At 36.0% G+C, this 21,136-nt stretch overlaps 1 protein-coding gene and 1 non-coding gene across 2 annotated transcripts; one reads left to right on the plus strand and one right to left on the minus strand.

Moving 5' to 3' along the window:
• On the minus strand, positions 1–18,732 carry LOC123526699 (cyclin N-terminal domain-containing protein 1-like). The gene is made up of 10 exons (XM_053522547.1): positions 18,685–18,732; positions 14,388–14,553; positions 10,692–10,795; positions 8,064–8,232; positions 6,454–6,618; positions 3,952–4,035; positions 3,240–3,331; positions 2,768–2,779; positions 1,832–1,928; positions 1–786 (listed from the first exon to the last, which is right to left on the minus strand). The coding sequence occupies exons 2-10, from the start codon at positions 14,550–14,552 to the stop codon at positions 685–687; spliced, it is 990 nt and encodes a 329-aa protein (XP_053378522.1). The 5' UTR covers position 14,553; positions 18,685–18,732; the 3' UTR covers positions 1–684.
• On the plus strand, positions 14,743–14,814 carry Trnat-ggu (transfer RNA threonine (anticodon GGU)). Its single transcript has one exon. It is a non-coding gene; the product is annotated as a tRNA-Thr (tRNA).
• Positions 18,733–21,136: the final 2,404 nt, after the last annotated feature.

Raw genomic sequence — 21,136 nt, forward strand, 5'->3', positions numbered from 1 at the left:
TTTTTGCTTTTTTTCTTTTGTAAGTGTTTCTCTTTTAAGAAGTATTGACTCAAATATCCCCTAACAGTGCAGTAAACAGTCTGTTACCTTCAGGTACAGAAACACCACTCTACTGTTCCCAACATCAGTATAAACAGGGGAGATAATGTAAATAAGTTACTGTCATTATGACAGAAAAGGGAGGTAGTTGAGAACATAACTGTCCTAGCCAGCACTATATTTTGTTACTTTGTACAGGTAACTTCTTTCCTGGCATAGCTTAATATATCTTCACTGTTCTAACAACTTAGTTAACAATGAAAGACGGTAACTTCAAACTATTGTTCTTACAACACAGGTACTGTCTTAAACAGTGAGCCACGGTAATTTAATCCTTTACCATTCAACCGCAGGAACCAAGTTAAGATTTAAGGAATCTTTGATTTTTAGTGTCCCCAAAGCACTGCAGTTAACACTAATCAAAACTCATCATTTTTGAATGGTTAGTCTTCACAGAAATTGGGGATTATTTCAAATCTCAGTCTTCTGAAGTATTGCTGTAAACAGCCATTGGAGGTAAAGTAAACTGTAAAGGAACACTGCTTCAATCTTCATTTCCTCATCCGCTCACTGCTCCAGCTAAACAGGCGACACACACCAATACTGCATGGTCACATAATCCTCAGTGGTAAGGGGGATAATATTTCAATCTTCACTGCTCTCCATCAGGGTTTTCAGAATGACAGAGGCAAAATCTGAAATATCTTCTGTCGGAATGCTTGTGATCTTACTCAAACAAACCATAACCTGTAATATACAATAATCTGTGAGAATAATATAATGATCATTTCAAAATAAATATGGGTAATTTTTCATGTCTGATGAAACCAATGGAGGTCTACTTGAAGCACCAATGTGAGAGCAAAAAGATGTCCAAAGCAAAGTTTGAAGATTGTAGGTAAAGGCATTCTCAAGATAAGAAGTAGACAAGGTTACAGTTTTGTCACTGTGACCTTCACCTTTCACACACTGCCCATGGGCAATGTGCTTGCCAAGGTTGAGGACAGTAGGTCTAGAGGTTCTCAAGACTGGGAACCATTTTCATCCACTGCCTTATAATGAGCCATGTGGAAGTCCGAGGATCACAGGTCAAAGAATTTTAAAGTTATTGAACGGAAACAAAATTGGTAACAAGACATAGACAACCAGCGCCATCACATATGTCCCTTCAGGCATATAATATTAATTATTGGGTTTGTTACTGACCCTCTACGGAAATATGTAGGGTCAGTATGTTGTATAGAGGGCGAGGCGAAGCTGATATGTAGGGTCAGTATGCTTTATAGAGGGCGAGGCAAAGCCGAGCTCTCTATAAAGCATACTGACCCTACATATTTCCATAGAGGGTCAGTAACAAACCCAATAATTGATTTGTTTTATCGACCACTTAATTACTTCTCCCGGGCAAGTAGGATAGCTCCCTCATTCATTGAATAGTCAACCTAAAAAATGAAACGTTAAATCATATAAATTAAAGAAGAAATATTTTGCTTTAATTCAACAACAAAATGCAAATTTCCGCCATTTTGAATTGCAATTCTCATGTAGGATCACCAACTGACCCTCTATAGAAATATAGAGGGCAACCACGTGACACTAATCTACCAATGAAAGGGCTAGAATCTGGTGGGAAGTAAAACAAAATTTGAATAATATGTTCAATAATTTTGGACAGCAAAGACATGACAGTTTTCAAAAGAACTAGAACAGCAAAATGAGACTGGTCAGTAAAGGTGTACAAACTACCAAGGAGAAAGTAAACATTGGTATTTACATGTAGTTTACACCATACCTTCTCATGTGAGTCCCTGTCTATGATATAGGCACCTGCTGTAATCAGTGTCACCATCAACAACATTTTATCTGCTCTCACACTCGCGAAACATTCCCTGAAAAAACAAATCAGTCAATTAGCTCAGAGATTTCAATTTCCTGAATATCTACCTACCTTACTAACTTAGTTGTCTTGATTTTCATGCAGTGGTAGGATACTAAGAGACAATTTCAAGAAACACGAGACACAAAATATTTGTTTTTGCCAGAGGGATGGGGGCGGGGGAATGTATGGGGGATAAAGTGGGTGGTGATGTAATACTAAGAAACAATATCAAGACAAACAAATAAGGCTCCCACTTTTACAGAATTTTGTAAATTTTGACATAATATTTCAAAAACAGAACATCGTTTAAACAGCCTTAATTCAATTATTGCCTTCAACCATGACTTGTGCCTTAAATTTTTCTCCATGGCAATGGGGAACACTTAAACCTTTCCAGGGAATCTCCATTGATAGCCTTGTATTTTTGTTTGGAAGTGGCTATTCCTACGGTCCCGTAAGAATAGCCTCACAGGCTATTCCTACGGCTCTCCCGTAAGAATAGTGAAATAGCCCGCAGGTGCTTTCCTACGGCTCTAAAGACGTTTGATTCCCAGACTTGATTTGTTTGTTTTTGTTCGATGGTTATAACACTCCGTTTTTCAACAGTATCTTCATCAATTGGATTATTCAATCCAGTCTTCGAGTATACCTAAACACATTGGGTGAGACTGAAGTACTGTAAAGAACACTGCTTCAACTCATTTCCTCACCGCTCACTGCTCCACTTAAACAGCGACACACATACGCAGTACATAATCCCAGTGGTAAGGGGATAATATTTCAATCACAATGTCCAGGTTTTCAATGAAGCAAAATCGAAATATCTTCTGTCGGAAAACTTGTACTTACTCAGCAACATAACTGTAATATACAATAATTGTGAGAATATAAATGATCATTTCAAATAAATATGGGTAATTTTTCATGTCTGATGACATCCAAGAGGTTACTTGAAGCACCATGTGAGGCAAAATTTCCAAAGAAAGATTGAAGATTTAGTAAAGGCATTTCAGATAAGAGTAAAAATCCTGTTTTCACTGTGACCTTGACTTTCACACAATCCCTCATGTACTGCAGGTGAGCATAGTCTAGAGGTCCAAGACGAACCATTTTAACCACTGCTAAATGAGCCATGGAATCCAGATCAAGTCAAAGCATTTTAAAGTACTGACGAAACAAAATTGGTAAAAGACATAACATGCCATACTAATATGTCCCTTCAGGCAATAATATATTATTGGGTTGTTATGACACTTGACAGAAATATTAGGTCAGTGTTTATAGAGCGAGGCAAGCGCCAGTCTCTAATAAAAGCACTGACCACAATTCCGTAGAGGCATAAAATCCAATTTTGATACTTTTTATGACCACTAATTCTTCTCGCAATAGATGCTCCTCTTCATAATAGTCAACCTAAAAAATAAACGTTAAATCATAATAAAGAAGAAATATTGCTTAATTATCAACAAAATGCAAATTTCGCATTTGAATTGCATCTCAGAGATCACCAACTGACCACTTAGAAAACAGAGCAACAGTATAACAGTGTTGAATCTTACCTGAAGTCGAATGGCAAATCTGAAGCAATAAAACATAAAGAATACATAGGTCAATATTTGGAAGCAAATATATATTCAGTTTCAAACCACAGATTGTGGTCCGTCATAAGTGTGAACATCCAAAAAACATTTATACATTGCTTTACACTACTTCATTATCCAGTCATTATAGAGCTTAATCATGTCCTAAAATATCTAGTCTACCTTCAAAACATTTCCCTTGAAAACAAATAGTAAGAAGTTCAATATTCCAAATCACCTGAACCTATCTATTTGCAGCATGTAGGTTAAAAAATCAAAAAATAACACAAAAATTATTTTGCAAGTTGAGGCTGAAGGTAGGGATAAATGGGTGTGATGGAATACTAAGAACAATATCAAACAAAAATAGCTCCATTTGTACAGATTGTAAATTTTACATAATAATTCAAACAGAACATCGTTTAAAAGCTTATTCAATTATTGCTTACATACTTTGCTTAAATTTTTCTCCATGGCATTGGGAACCTTAAACTTCCAGACTCCATGATACCTGTTTGTTTGTTGATATGAGCCATTCTAGAATTTATATAAAATTACATTTATTTCACCCTGTCTTCATGTGACAGGAACCCACAGCCACTGGAAGTCTAGAGTTATCTCACATTACTGAAGATAAACATATCTACCTTCAAGTCCAGTAACATTTCACTTAAAAGCGGATCATGCTTGACCTAATAATTACAGGCCATGATGCCAATACGCATACTTATCATTGGCAATGAGACAAGAAGGTCCTCAGTAAATACAAAGTGCTAAAGACAGGAACACAAAGAAAAATTAACCAAAAGAAAAAAAATCTACAGGTGTAGATATGTCAAAATACACCTAAAATTTGAGCCTCCATGTTACACGAATGTCCGTTTTCTATGCCAATAATAAAAAGTTACTAAAATAACTATTGATGAGAAGGTAGTAATTAAAAATAATTTCGGTGTGATAAAAAGATCTGCAAATAAGCTTTGACATAATGAATTTCGATCAGTACATCATTAGTATGGTGATAACCCATTTAATTTGAAATAAACGGAGGTAATTTGACAAAACAGTTCATATTATACGATTGTCTCAGTCCAACTAGTAACATAAGTGAAATTCAAATAAGTCCTATAAGTACTTACGATATAAATCATTTTAGATTACGGAATCTAGGGAGGCGTACATTTAAAATACATCCGTGAAACCTACATTGGATCATGATTTGTCATGAATCAAGATTTATTTTGTTTGAAGATATTTTGGAGTTTGTATAATAACATAAATAAAGTCTCTATATGGCTGCAAAAGCCAATAGCCAATTTGACCTTAAGGCCATAACTTGGAACCCATGAGGAATCTGGCAGTTGAAGAAAGAAGCAATGACTCGTGGTGATACAAGTGTGGCAAGTTGGTTAAAATCAAATCATAAATGAGCTCTATTGTGGACAAGGTAAAATAATAATTTTGGCCTAGGGGCAACTGGACCCTTGTGGATTGCCGATCAAGAAGGAACGAATCTTAGTGACACAAGTTTGTGCAAGTTGATTAAATTCAAACATAATGAAGTGCTATTGTGCAGACAAGGTCAAATAGCTAATTATGGCACTTTCAGGGGCATCACTCTGAACCAAATGGAATCTGCAGTTCAAGAAGGACCAAGATTTTATGGATACAGTGTGGCAAGTTTGTAAATTCAATATCAGGAAATGAAGCTGCTATTGTGCAGGACAAGGCAAATAGTAATCGGCCATTAAGGCCATAACTCGGACCCTAATGGAATCCGGCCATTCAAAGGAACCAGATCTCGTGTGATAAAAGTTGTGTGCCAGTTTGTAAATAATCAAATCATAATAAAGCGCTATTGCAACAAGTCAAATAGCTAATTTTGCCCTTCAGGCCTAACTTCTGTGACCACTAGGGAATCTGCCAGTCAAGAAGACCAACCTTAGTGATACAAGTTGTGAGTTGTTACATAAATCGAAATAAACCATATCGAGCAGCAAGAATGTTGACGTCCGACTGACTGACACTGTGACGGTGATCACAAAAGCTCACCTTGTCACTATGTGACAGGTGAGCTAAAAAAACGTTCAAACTTACAAAAATACAAACTAAGTATATCTTGTTTGATGCTATTTATGCAGTTCTAAGGAAATAAACAAATCCCTTAAATAAATCCCCTAATCTCTACAAATATTATTTCAAACAGAAAATTATTTTTCTAGCCCTTGTTTACTTTTTAATCCATATCATTTCTGGTACATGTGGCCTTCACTTTTGCCAAGGGAGTTAATTCTAACTTTGCAGTACAGTAACCTAGTAGTACATGATATAGCACTTTTTGTGAAAGTCTAAGTTATTGGACATAATTTTTTGGAAAATTTCAGGAATAAGACATATATAATTATTGCAATGTAAAATCAAAGCAGTGTAAGGGTAATTTTATCAAATATTTGGGCAGCACAAAATTCATTATCGGGTTTACTCATTAAAAGATTGGTGAGAGCATTTAGAAAATAATCATTCTACTTTTCTCAAATATGGTGTGAAACTTAATCAGCTTTCAAAGTAAGTCAAATTAATTTTCTGTTGATAGTGATGTAATTTTTGTTCTCATAAAAATTGTATACATTGAGACCAGATATGATGCCAAAATAGTAGCAAGTAAAAATTACCAGCAAATTCTGAATCATTTTTAATTATAAACTGATTATACAGACACTAAGCAGCTGAGCATTTGCAAATTATACACAGCTTGACTCTCATGCACCACTATGCTTAATAAATGGTTCTTTGGATTTCAATAGCCATAAGAAACTAAATTCTCTATAAAAAAAAATATTCCCGAACTGAAAGACCTGAAACAAACATACTGCTTAAATACTGTCGGAAGTAAATGGTCAATTCAAAAAAGCTTTAATTGCTCAAAGGTTGGTCTTGGAACTTAATATAATTTGCACCTATTGCTTCCAGCAAGCACTCCAGGTACACCAGTGGTGAGGGTACAGACACATGAAAGTTTAGTGTCTTCAGGATGCGTAATTCAGACTGCAGGATACTCTCTGTGTTGTACCGATGTCCAGAATCTATCAGGAAACGTCTCGCCTTGTGAGGACTTAAAATCTGTAATAAAAGTAAAAGTAGTCAAGTTTATTGACAATAAAAGAATGGTTCAAAACTGGATAGGATAACTGCTTCAATAACCCTTTTAAAAAATCTGTTAGAACACACTCTCATATTTACACAAAAAGATCTCAGTTTTCTGTATCACATCGAGAAATATATTAACCTAAACTGAGTAGAACCTTCAGTCTCTCCACATACACAGGACATTGGCAACCATACATGTACCTACACTAAGTAGAACCTTCAGTCTCTCCACATACACAGGACATTGGCAACCATACATACCTACACCAGTAGACCTCATCTCACAACACTGACTTGCAACTACAGTACCTACCAGTAACCTCAGTCTCTCCACATACACAGGATATTGGCAACCATACATGTACCTACACTGAGTAGAACCTTCAGTCTCTCCACATACACAGGATATTGGCAACCATACATGTACCTACACTGAGTAGAACCTTCAGTTCCCACATACACAGACATTGAAACATATGTACCTACACTGTGTCTCCACATAACAGAATGAACATACATGTACCCAAAACCTATCTCTCCACATACACAGAATTGCCGAAATTGCCTACTGAGTAGAACCTTCAGTCTCTCCACATACACAGGATATTGGCAACCATACATGTACCTACACTGAGTAGAACCTTCAGTCTCTCCACATACACAGGATATTGGCAACCATACATATACCTACACTGAGTAGAACCTTCAGTCTCTCCAATACACAGGATATTGGCAACCAAATAACCTACATGTAGACTCATCTCTCACATACACAAGATGGAACCTAATACCTACACTGCAACGCTTCATCTCCACATACACAGGACATTGGAAACCATACATGTACCTACACCGAGTAGAACCTTTAGTCTCTCCACATACACAGGATATTGGCAACCATACATGTACCTACACTGAGTAGAACCTTTAGTCTCTCCACATACAAGGTATTGGCAACCATACATGTACCTACACCGAGTAGAACCTTCAGTCTCTCCACATACACAGGAATTGGCAACTACTTACTACACTGAGCAAACTGCTCATTCCCACAACAAATGGAAACCTACATGTACCTACACTGAGTAGAACCTTCAGTCTCTCCACATACACAGGATATTGGCAACCATACATGTACCTACACTGAGTAGAACCTTCAGTCTCTCCACATACACAGGATATTGGCAACCATACATATACCTACACTGAGTAGAACCGGCCTTCAGTCTCTCCACATACACAGGACATTGGAAACCATACATGTACCTACACTGAGTAGAACCTTCAGTCTCTCCACATACACAGGATATTGGCAACCATACATGTACCTACACTGAGTAGAACCTTCAGTATTTCCTAATGTATAGGTCTTTGCCAATAGCAAAATAGAAACAGGATCCACAGCCATGGATATTTACCCTGTAATGAGATGTGAGTTTGCTAGCAATCTGTATACAAGACACGACACGGAGGACAACCTGGTTCCTGACACGGTTCTGTATTTCATGCCAGTCTTTTCCACGCGTTTTCATACCGCTTGTGTTTACTACATGTTCATGCAGATCCTGTACATGTTGCACCATAAACCTGACAAACAGAAATATTCTTCATTTAAATTAAATTTATCATCATTTTAGTTTACACTTAATTTATTTAAGCTCGACTGTGATGAAAGTTTCAGGTTTATTTGAAGCACTCTCGAGTCCACATCCTGGAAAAACTAGTACATATACTTGTGTCATATGAGAAGGTGTGGTCATGACCTGTGGGGCTCAAACCCTAGACCAGCAGGTTGAGTGGCCAACACTTTTAAAACAACAGACCACCGTTCTCCTCATTTTCAACTGAATTGCAACAAGGTGCAGGTAGACTTGCACACATTAACATTACGTAGATAAAGACTGAACTCTAATGGACTGTGTTCATTATGTATTATGTAACTACCCCATATGTATGCAGGTTCTTTGAAATTTTACCACTGATCTCTTCTTTATCCGAAAACTAACATTCCTAAATGTCTTGAAGTTTAATAATTAAGTTGGAGATAGGTGCGAGGATGGGAGCTGTTGAGCTAAATGAACTTTAAAGTTAAGATCAAACACATGTGTATTGATAAGGACATTGGCCTGCAATATTCAACTGGAAACATTTTATGTTTGAACTTGCTCAAACTTTACTATTAGGCTCTTACTTCTACTTCTTTCCTGCAAATATCACATGGATTTGGTGGCTTTCAAATTAAAACCCAATGAAAGGTAAAGTTGTAATTCACTTAAAATTACCTTGCATGTTTCTTTTTGAAACATCAGCATTATAATTAATGTCATGGTTTTCTTTTACAAAGCTGCAGACAAGCTTTGAGAATCAAGTTTGGGTATTACCCTAACATTTTGGTTTGAATGGGGTATTGGCTTAGACTGAACTGAGTATTTAACAAGGAATCAGTTAAACCGAATGATGCTCCCAAATGCATGTGCTTGTCCCAATATGGGGAATAACGTGTAAGAAAAAAACAAAAAATGTTGATTATAAAAAGATTAGAAACCAAAAAAAATGTTGATAGTAAAAATAAGAAAATTGAAATGCCAAATATTAATACTTTTAAAGTAAGCCTTATTTTGCATGATAAAGGGAGATAATTCAAAAATTAGGTAAGGTAGAGTTATGGTTATTTGACACTGCACTTCACATCAATGGCCTCTATCATTTTGTGAAGTTTCAATGAAAAGCCATAAATACTTTTCAAGTAATGCTCCAGACAAGTCTTATTTTGTATAATAAAGGGAGATAATTGAATAAAAAAACTAGGTAAGGTAGAATTATAATTCTTTGACAATGCACTTTGTCTCAATAGCCTCTATGATTATGTGAAGTTTCAATCAAATGACATTAATACTTTTCAAGTTATACTCCAGGCAGTATCTGTGATGGTTTCCGATAGAAGTTTCCAGTAAAATTTTGGAAGGTCCAGTGTTCAAAAGTCCCACTGTATTTCTATCTTTAGCTCTAGCAGCTCTTATAAGGGGCAAAATGTCCTCTTTGAAAAAAAAATGGGCGAAGATCTTATAATGATGCTAATGAAGATCCATTAAGTGGTTTGTGAGAAGATGTTGTTTAAAGGTATTTCTATTTTTAGCTCGGCTGAGTGTCCCCATTTCAACAAAATTGGGGAAGGACCTTGAAGATGCTATATTACCTAGATAGATGAAGACCCATCAAGTGGTTCATGAGAAGAAGTCATTCTAAGGTATTTCTGTTTTTAGCTGAAGTGGCCCATGAATGGGGACAATTTTTCCCCATTTTTACATGTTTTGGAGAAGACCTTATAATAATGCTAACGACCAAGTTTGATGATGATTCTTCTAGTTGTTCATGTGAAGAAGTTGCTCAAAGATATTTCATGATTTAGCTCTATCAGCCCATAAAATGTGAAAATTGTCCCTATTTGAACAAATCTGGGAGAAGATTTATAATGATGTTACAAACCAAATTTGATGAATATCCATAAAGTGGTTCACGTGAAGTCGTATAAAGGTTTTTCTATTTTCAGCTCAAGCGGCCCCTAACTTAAAGCAATCAATCTGAGCCACTGAACAAAAAATGAGAGAAGACCTTGCTGTGATTCTGCAGACCAAGATTGGTGTAACTCTACTAAAAATTTCAGAGAAGGAAATGTTTACGTAAATTGTGGATGATGGACACTGGACCATAAACCTATACTAATATCTCACCCTGACCTTCAATTCAACTGAAGGGGACTCCGTGGCCGAGTGGTTAAGGTCGCTCACTTCAAATCACTTGCCCCTCATCGATGTTGGTTCAAGCCTCTCTTGGGGCGTTCTTCATGTGAGGAAGCCATCCAGCTGGCTTACGGAAGGCCGGTGGTTCTACCCAGGTGCTCGCTCGTGATGAAATAATGCATGGCGGGGCAACTGAGGACTTGACCATCAAAACTGGCAAGTCACCATATGACCTAACTGTTTTGGTGCGACATTAAACCTAGCAAAAAAAAATCAATCAACTGAGCTAAAAATATAATTATTTACCTATCAAACAGTTCAAGACTTAGGTATTTCACTTCGCTTGACATCTTCATACGATCACAAGTAAGGAACAAGAACTGTACACTGTCCTGCACTACAGATGCTCCCTAAAAGTCAATTACGCAGATTATGTAAAAATCCACAAAACAAAACATACTTAGTAAATAAGTATTTTCATTATCTACATGAACCTGTACATGGGTCATTGAACATGAATTCATAGAATATAAAACTGAACCTGCAAAGTCATGGCACATCAATAGAATTTAAGTATCAGAGTGATCTGCAGACAGTCTAGCCTGGCTGCATGGTTATTTTCTTTATTAATTTACTGCAAACATTTTAAAAATAAATTTTTATAAATAGCTCATTTTTATCTGATGGCTAAACCACTTATGTGCTGAGTCAGGGGCAATAACAAGAGCTGTCGGATGACAGCGCGCTCGACTATTCGAAGAATTGATTGAAGAATGGGGTCAAAATATTTCCATAGATTTTCAGACAAAAGAAAAAAATGGATTAAACAAAATTTTTTCCTGTATTTGTGGATTTCGATTAGTCTTGCACTAAGTGGCAATGTGTGACCATGATGGCAAATATGTTATTAAGTTATATGTTAGGCAAACACAGACTTGTATGAAAAGTTTAACTAATTTCCAAGTCCAAAAAGGGTCATAATTCAGTCAAAATAGTTGACAGAGTTATGTACACTTGCCTACAGATGGAAATCATGTTGATATACTAGTGTTAACAGTTTCAAAGCCACAGTTCAAATATTTTGACAAAAATGTCAAAGTCCAAAAAGGGCCATAATTCAGCTAAAATAGTTGTCAAGAGTTATGTACTCTTGCCTGCAGATGGAAATCATAATGATAAACAAGTGTTTAAAGTTTAAAAGCCATATGTCAAATAGTCTTGACAAAACATGGACATATATGAAAACAGAACCAATTTCCAAGTTCAAAAAGGGCCATAATTCAGCCAAAAAAGATGACAGAGTTATGTACTCTTGCCTATTGATAGAGACTATAATACTGAACAAGATATAAAAGTTTCAAAGCCATATGTCAAACACTTTACACAAAATATAAACTGGTACGAAAAACTTAACCAAGACTTCTAAGTCAGAAGGGGCCATAATTCAGCCAAAATGCTTGATGGAGTTATGTACTCTTGCCTACAACTGGATATGGTGATGGTAAAGAAGTGTTGAAAGTTTCAAAGCTTTATCTCAAAAGACTTTGTCAAAATGTAGACTGGTATGAAAAACTTAACCAAGATTTCTAAGTAAAAAAGGGGCAATAATTCAACCAAAATGCTTGATGGAGTTATGTACTCTTGCCTACAATTGGACATGATGATGGTAAACAAGTGTTGAAAGTTTCAAAGCTTTATCTCAAAAGACTTTGCCAAAATATGAACTGGTACGAAAAACTTAACCAAGATTTCTAAGTCAAAAGGGGCCATAATTCAGTCAAAATGCTTGACAGAGTTATATACTCTTGCCTATAACTGGACATGGTGATGGTAAACAAGTGTTGAAAGTTTCAAAGCTTTATCTCAAAAGACTTTGTCAAAATATGAACTGGTACGAAAAACTTAACCAAGATTTCTAAGTCAAAAGGGGCCATAATTCAGTCAAAATGCTTGACAGAGTTATATACTCTTGCCTATAACTGGACATGGTGATGGTAAACAAGTGTTGAAAGTTTCAAAGCTTTATCTCAAAAGACTTTGTCAAAATGTGGACTGGTACGAAAAACTTAACCAGGGTGTGACGCCGACGCCGACGCCGTGGTGAGTAGGATAGCTCTACTTATTCTTCGAATAGTTGAGCTAAAAATGTTAACATGTAAACAACCTACTGGAGTTACTTCCACTGTTGATAAAGAAAATTGATATATGAGAAATATGACAGAACAAAGATAGGGACGGGAGCCAGTCTACAGACAGTCTAACCAATGACTTCCTGTTTACTCTCAGACAACCTGTATTTAAAGACCATACTTTTATTACTTACATTTAAATTGAAGTATTTACATGTTGCATTCTTTAATTTCCGAAAAGACAAATTGAGAAGATATCTCATTATTCAAATTGATTTGAGGCTTATTATTTGAACTTAGGCCTAAAAAAAAAATTCTTTGTTTCCGGTAACATGCTCAAAAAAATTAGGGTAGGTAGGTCGGAAAAAATTATTTTTTTTGGAATATTTTATTAAGGGAGACTTTTCGGAAATTATTTTTGTGTCAAAAAATGAATACAAATAAGGGGGTTATGCCTTAAGAGCATCAGGAAATTGATTTCTAACATCACTGACCATGTTTAAAGCAAAAGAAGTGCAGTTTGGCAATTTTTTGTCAAAAAGTTGAAAAGATTGTTCTCAAAGACCATAAAAACATTTAAGGCCGGGCCAAATATTTAGGGTAGGTCGGGATACCAGAAACAAACAATTTTTTTTTACGCCTTACAGTTAAATATACTGTTTCTTTCATACAGATTAGAAAATACAAAATATTTCAAACATGTCTTACAGTGTCCTGCTTTTCAATTTACAATATGCCGAGCATAGGTACCCTTCAAAGCAGGATGCACCAGCACTACTCAATCTGTAACTAAATGTGTGTGACATGTCTGTGGGACACTGATGACCCCACTTCCTATCACTGTACATAGTTTCATGACTCTAGGTGATTTTTTTAAAAAATACAAAATGTACATGCAAAACAACTTAATTTTCAGCACTTTGTGTATTTTTCACTAAGTCAAGGATCTTAACTCTGGCCTTGCTGAATGAAATCCAAACAGAACACCAGCTGTACAACTTCACCTGCTGTATAACAATCTGCCAATGTTTTATGACTCTAAGGTGAAGTACATTTTGAGATACAAACTTTTTATGCACTTAATGCATATTTCTGTCTAGGTCAAAGGCCATAACTCTTGTCTTGCACAGTGAAATCCCAAACAGAACCTCAGAAGACAAATTCTAATGCTGAATTATATTCCTATCATTTTTCATGACCCTAGATCAGGTATGTTATAAGATTATGTGCACCATAACCTTTTATGCCCTTTCATGCATATGTTTTACTAAGTCAAGGGCCACAACTCAGGTCAGGCTAAGTGAAATCTCTAATAAAACCCAATGTGCTCAACTTCAAATACTGAATACTATTCATGTAATGTTTCATAATCCTAAGTCAAATAGATTTTGAGATACATGTACATACATCATAAACTTATGCATATTTCTGAATAAGTCAAGGGCCATAACTCTAGTCTGGTTGAGTGAAATCCCTATTAAAACCCCAGGTGCAGAAGTTCACATGCAGGATAAAAATCCCGTGAAGTTTAATAACACATGGTCAAATACTTTTTGAGAGAGAGATGTGTGACACAAATTCGGATGGATGGATGGACAAGGGCAACTCAAAGTGTCCCCACCCAAACCCCCCAAAAAAATTTGAGGGAGCACAAAAAGTCATCTTTTTATGAAGTCACACTTAAGAATGCCAACTCTGAGCTTAGATAACTCTTTCGTTTGGATTGAAAACAGAAAAAGATCATATCTGATAAAGAATGCGTATAACTTTGTTACAATTCCACACAAATCATAGTAGGTGGAGAGGTTCCACCACTTGAGTATTCTGGCTATTTCAACCTACTGCCTGATTTGACTGACATTGTAAGCATTACCTGTACTGGCTTTGCATTATCTACTGCTTGCAAGTTTTTCTCTGTCAGAAGTACAATCCAGTCTTTAAGCATTTCTGGTGAAGCACCACAAAGTTTATGGTTGAACAAAGGCTCAGGAGGAGTACCAAATACTGCTGAACTCTTCTCTGCAGCAATTCTGTCCATTCTAGAATTAAGAATATGAGGTAATAATGTGCAAAAACAATTAAAATACCATTCATGACAGTATTGAATTGGGACGTTTGTGGGGCTAAATTATATCAGCCCCATTCCTTGTTCGTTTTTTGGACCCTTAAAGTATGTTTTTGTCACGGTATAGAACTTGAATATTAAAACGGGGAGAAAATGTGTAGGCGGCCGGATAGCTCAGTCGGTAGAGCATCGGAACGGTATTCCGAGGCCCCGGGTTCGAGTCCCGGTCTGGCTGCACATTTTTCTCACCCTGTGACATTTGGCGCCCAACATGGGACCGTGACGGCATTACACTGGTTAGTCTCCGACACCTGTAATTGCTTATATATAAAGTACCCGCTGAAATTCGAGGACGAATTTCAAAATGGTGGGGAAATATGTCACGGTATAGAACTTGAATATTAAAACGGGGAGAAAATGTGTAGGCGGCCGGATAGCTCAGTCGGTAGAGCATTGGAACGGTATTCCGAGGCCCCGGGTTCGAGTCCCGGTCTGGCTGCACATTTTTCTCACCCTGTGACATTTGGCTTTTTTTTTTTTTTTTTTTTTTTTTTTTTTTTTTTTTTTTTTTTTTTAAATTTATCAAAGATAATATTTATTTTATATCATGTATGTCCTTATGGAAGGATAAACATCTGGCAAGTGCAATGATGCATTGCACTTGTCCAGATCATCGATTCCTAAGGGCATAGGTGCACGGTTAGCATGGATAAGTAGAAGGGAATATAATAGGATTAACGGGATAATTGTAAGGGTGATATATAGGCCAAATAAGAAGTAAAGGGAATATTGTATGATGAATATATATATCTTAAAGCTGTCATTTTACGATATAAAGGAATGTACATATAATGAAAAACAACAACCACTTTATTCATTTTATTTATATGTATTATAATTTTACCCTATCGATGATCTGGACAAGTGCAATGCATCATTGCACTTGCCAGATGTTTATCCTTCCATAAGGACATACTAATAAACTTTGATAATGTGGCAGTTGACCTCAATACAACCGACACTGTTTATTTTCCAATACAGGTAAATCAAATATTTGCTTAACAATAGATCTATGACGGATTATCTTTGAACACCCCTGGACTTATTGGACTCAACTGCCACATTATCAGAGTTTATTAGTACATGATATAAAATAAATATTATCTTTGATAAATTTACTTGCAGGTTAGTTATTGTTTATTGTTTTAACTTAGGTCTTCCTCAATAAGATATAATTGTAATTTGACATTTTAAATAGTTGTATATCTTTAGTAACCATAATAGCATTGTATATTATCATTCTATTCTTTTGTTAATGAAATGCATCATGGCACTTGCCAGATGTTTATCCTTCCATAAGGACATACATGATATAAAATAAATATTATCTTTGATAAATTTACTTGCAGTTGCAGTCTTGTATTGGTTCGACCCAAATTACAAGAACCTACAAATATTTGACGAACACCCCTAGCCGTGAGCAGTACGTTTAGTACATATAGTGAGGATGACTACATATAGTCACCACTTCGTCATTTTTTTCACAATTTTTGAGCAAAAACTCTGCCCCCCCCCCCCCCACACACACACACAAATGTCATGCCCCACCCCGCTACCTCTCCCAATTTTCTTTACAATTATTCCAACCAAAATTCTTAGTAGATCTACACAATTACGTAAAGTCATAACATTTAAAACATGGCCAACATGCTTTAAAGTCATTTTGATTTCCAATGTCACATATCAAGGATATTCACCCTTTTCTTGTTATTTCAGCTCCTTTCAAGAGGATGTTAATTTGCAAGATTTTTTGCCAACATTATAATACCACATCAAGTGAACTTAAACTTAAAAAGGAAAAATTATGAATTGTTGTCACTGAACATGATTTAAGATGCTAAATGATTACCTCATCCCCTGAATCAGCGAGATACTTTCTTGTTGAACAGAGACCTGTGATCATTTGTACTAGACTAGTTCACAAAAAGTTAGACATTTTCTGAAATCTATATTTTTTCTTAAACTGAGAGCAAGTATAAAATTGTGCTTGCAATTAAAAAAGGTCTAGTCAATATATATGGTTACTGTTTCCCATTACAAACACTTGGAGGTCAGGCCCCGCTCTCCTCTCTGTACTTTTTATTGCGATAGTAAATGGTAATTTTTAAAACATGTTGAATTTGTAACAAAACCTGTTTAATGATAAAGACTACTGGTACTGATGATAAACCCGAACAGAAAGAGGTTTTTTACCTGTAACTTTTTTATTTCTGCAAATTGTTATCAATGGTTGGTATCACAATAAAGCTTAACATTTGCTGAAAACTTTACATTATTCAAATTTATGTTTAGTAAGCAAACTCACATGAAGTGAGGCCCTGAAACGGGTATGTCAAATGGGGACTTACGAACGTTGACTTATGACAAATTCGACCACTTTGTCATTTTCAAAATTTTCTTTCCTAGTATTGTATTGAAACTTTCCCAAAAATACTGCAACAGTTATTCCGAATCAAATAATGAAAAGTGACCCGATGTCAGGCCTTCATGTGTTTTGAGATTGCACAAAATACATCCTCTTCCCCAGTAATTTTTGATAAATATTTTTTATGCAGATAAAACTCAGTCATTTATTTATACAGAATATTTACCAATTTTGTTTTTGTTTACACTAGTTGGTGTTGTAAGTGGTTGCTATTAGACCATGTGTTCAGTTATATAAATAACCGATTGCAAACGAATAATTTCAAGGTGGTCAACTTTATCATCTGTCAGAGTTTATCATCAGTACCAGTATCAACAAATATTGGCTCATGAATACTTGGCAGGATTGGAGAGAAGAGGGGGGCTTGACCTCCAAGTGTCTGTGAAAAAAAAGCCTTGAAACAGATGTGCGAAATGCCTGTGTTCATTCAGCTTCACGCTTCTTGTGGTGATGTGTGCAGATTTATACGATTTCCCCTATTTTAGTCGTTACACTTACAGTGCAATGTCCACGGATCCTGTTGACTATACCAAGGTCCCTAGTCAGGGTTTTTTTTCGGCTGTTTTTATAGCCGTTATTCGGTTATATTCCCAATGCCAAAAAGTATGTATTTTTCCCAAAATGAGTGCAAAAATTCCCAATCTACATTCTGGAAAAAAAAATCATCAAAATTGCACAAACATTGACCAAATTATGGACAATTTTGTAATGGAAGTATGTTAAATTGGTTGTACAATGTGAAACAAGTGTATGAGAAAGTGCTTAAACACATCCTTACTATATCCTATGGAACTAAATATTTCCCAATTTGGAACATTTACGCGTCAAATTTCCCAATTTTGGGGGTATAGGCTATGTTCCCAACTTAGCTAGAAAAAACCCTGCTAGTGGGGCTCGAACCCCGGACCTCGTGATCTGTAGGCGGACACTCTAACCACGTCGCTAAAGGGTTAACCCAACAGCAAGGCTGTTGGAAGTGGCCTATAAACCTACTATCACTACACTTCTCCCCCTTTACTTTTCAGAGCTTACCAGCTCTCCAGAATGACACTCCATGCCCATCGCATGAGTCCGTCAAACACTTCTGACACCATTAAAGTATTTAAACCCTGGGAGAGAAAATACCAAGGTCACTAGTTGGGCTCGAACCCCGGACCTCGTGATCTGTAGGCGGACATTCTAACCACGTCGCTTAATGGTTAGCACAACAGCAAGGCTGTTGGAAGTGGCCTACAAACCTACTATCACTACATGCACAGGAGTCTGAAATTCTATCAATAAGACCATAGAAGTCTATCTTTACAAAATTTACCCCCTTTATATATAAAAAAATTACCCCCTATATATATAAAATATTTTTATATATATATAGGGGGTAATTTTTGTTAAGATAGACTTCTATGGTCTTATCAATAGAATTTCAGACTCCTGTGCTACATGACAGATGGCGGGTAAAGGGCCGTAACTCTCTAAACATGATAAAAAATAATAAACTGGCCAGTTAAAACAAAGTTCGACAATTTACTCGTCATTGAATAGAAGCAAATGCATACAGAGACATATTTCTGAACTTAATTATCACAACTCTATAATACATTAGTGAAAATGCATTTAATTTACCTGCGTTATGAAAGAAGTAAACTTGCGTCGTCTGAAAATAAACGGTGTGAACACACTTTTTTACTCGGAAATTTGCAAACTCCAACGCAGTGATCTCCCTTGCCGCTTCGCTCATTGATCACTGCCAACACAACATTCACGTGACCATGGTTCATCACGTGATGTCAGATCGGTTAAAAAATTAACTTATATAATTATTAATATGTCATTATGATATACCAAACTTTTGACAATAACATATCTTGGCCAACAGGAAAATAATCAAACACCTCCATCTGTTTCGGCTTGTGTCAAATGGCAGCATTATAATAGTGAACCGCGTCAAAGATCAACGTTGACATATTCATTTGTTTACTTTCAGTTTCGTTTCAGGATACTTACCGGTCGTGTAAATAAATATCTATTTTCATTCAAAATCATTATTGTTTTCATTATGGAACATTCGCCTGTGCTAAAAGAATTGTAAACTTCGAAAACATTGGGGAAAAAATAACTAAATAATCATATAACTAAAAGAAGTCCACTTAGCTGAATTTTAGCTAAAAACATTGTGTTGGCAGTGATCAATGAGCGAAGCGGCAAGGGAGATCACTGCGTTGGAGTTTGGGAAATTTGATCCCAACTGTAACGTAAAATTTATTTGTGTCACAAAATTTTACGTACAACTGGACAGTGTCATTTTTTAAAAGTATCTTGTATAATAAAATGTAAAGTAGTAAATCATCTAGCCTGGGAATCCATGCTGACAATTTCTGTTTTTTATCTGCAATTTGATATCAGAAACTTAATGTGACATAGTCACGATCTTAAATGGAACACACATATCTCAAGAATCATATCTACTGATGCAAACAGAAAACTAGGTTCATAGGCGTAGGAGCAGGAGGGGGGGGGGGGGGGGCGGGGGGGGCCCGCCCCCCCCCCCCCCCCCCAAAGCTAGGAGATGGGGGCCAAACTATAGATTGCCCCCCCCCCCCCACCCCCCTCCCAATATTTTGGAAAAGAGATATAACTTGCAGTCTAATATAACATTTACTTAGCATCATATAATTCTTTTCAACCTGATTTCTGATTTGCATTTGGCCTTCCCTTGTATTCTGACTTGTCTCTTTCCGTAGTGTGAGTACTGAAATCTGTACGCACCACGCCAAGGATTTTTTTATTACATTTTATAAAAATAACAAATCATTGAGCGCAATCACTACAGTTCCGGTTTGAGCGTCTGCAAAATCTGTATAACTATTAAGCCTGTTTACGCATGTTTACAAACGTTATGTATTTTGTTTTTGTTTTTCATTGTCCATTAAAGGGAAATGATATTTCCACAACTTTATATCACAATTAGACAAATGCAGTGCTAATTGATTGCATGTTCAGGGCTTCAACAGAAGAATGTAAAAAAATGGCACACTTAATTAGAACAATAGATGTACATAAGGCCTAAAAAAAAAAATTCTTTGTTTCCGGTAACATGCTCAAAAAAGTTAGGGTAGGTAGGTCGGAAAAACTTTTTTTTTTGGATTTTTTTTTATTAAGGGAGACTTCGGAAATTATTTTGTGTGTCAAAAAATGAATACAAATAAGGGGGTTAATGATGTCTCTAGAGCATCAGTAAGTTGATTTATAACATCACTGACCATGTTTAAAGCATAAAAAGTGCAGTTTTGCAACTTTTTGTCAAAAAGTTGACAAAAATGTTCTCCAAGGCCATAAAAACATTTAGGGTCGGGCCACGCCATGTACCCGGATAATCCTAACTCTGTTCAGCGACCCTAACTCAGTGCCAACATGGCTGACAGAAAGACAATGTATGTAGTTAATTTCCTCGTCTTTTTTCATGTTTTTATGTGAGTATGCAATGTTAGCTTAAAACTTTTGATAGTCTAATATCCGTATTGATAACATGTTTTGTGTACTAAATATTTCAATCGAAATGTCACATTATGTGGCTGGAATTCATTAAAATGTACTCAAAAAAGTCTTCAAATGAACATGTTTTATGTTTCTAACTGTTTTAAAGTACCAGAAATTGAAGTAAGACCTTACTTATTAAATGTATTAGTTCCATAAATATCTCTTTGACAATGTTTAACAGTATCAAAGTTTGAAATTGATTTTTATAGCTTAAAAATTGTATTGATTATGAGGTGGGTTTAAATTTGCGGATAATTCCTAACTGGTATAGGAAACAGTGCTGGATAAATACAAACTTAGAACGGATAAACACTTAACCAAACGAAAACGGCTGTTCGTCTGTGCTTTTTTTATGGACTTTTGATGCTCGAAGTTCTTTGATCTACCCACCCCTGCAGGGATGTGGGATTCCTATGTCGAACTTATCCGACTCGTGATTTATTTTTTTTGCTGGCGGACAAGTGCATTTTTCATTCTGCGTGTCCACGGACAAGCATACTTTTTCGGGTATAAAATGAGAAAACATAAAATATCATTT

Source organism: Mercenaria mercenaria, chromosome 14, assembly GCF_021730395.1.
Source record: "Mercenaria mercenaria strain notata chromosome 14, MADL_Memer_1, whole genome shotgun sequence".
Classification (NCBI taxonomy): domain Eukaryota; kingdom Metazoa; phylum Mollusca; class Bivalvia; order Venerida; family Veneridae; genus Mercenaria; species Mercenaria mercenaria.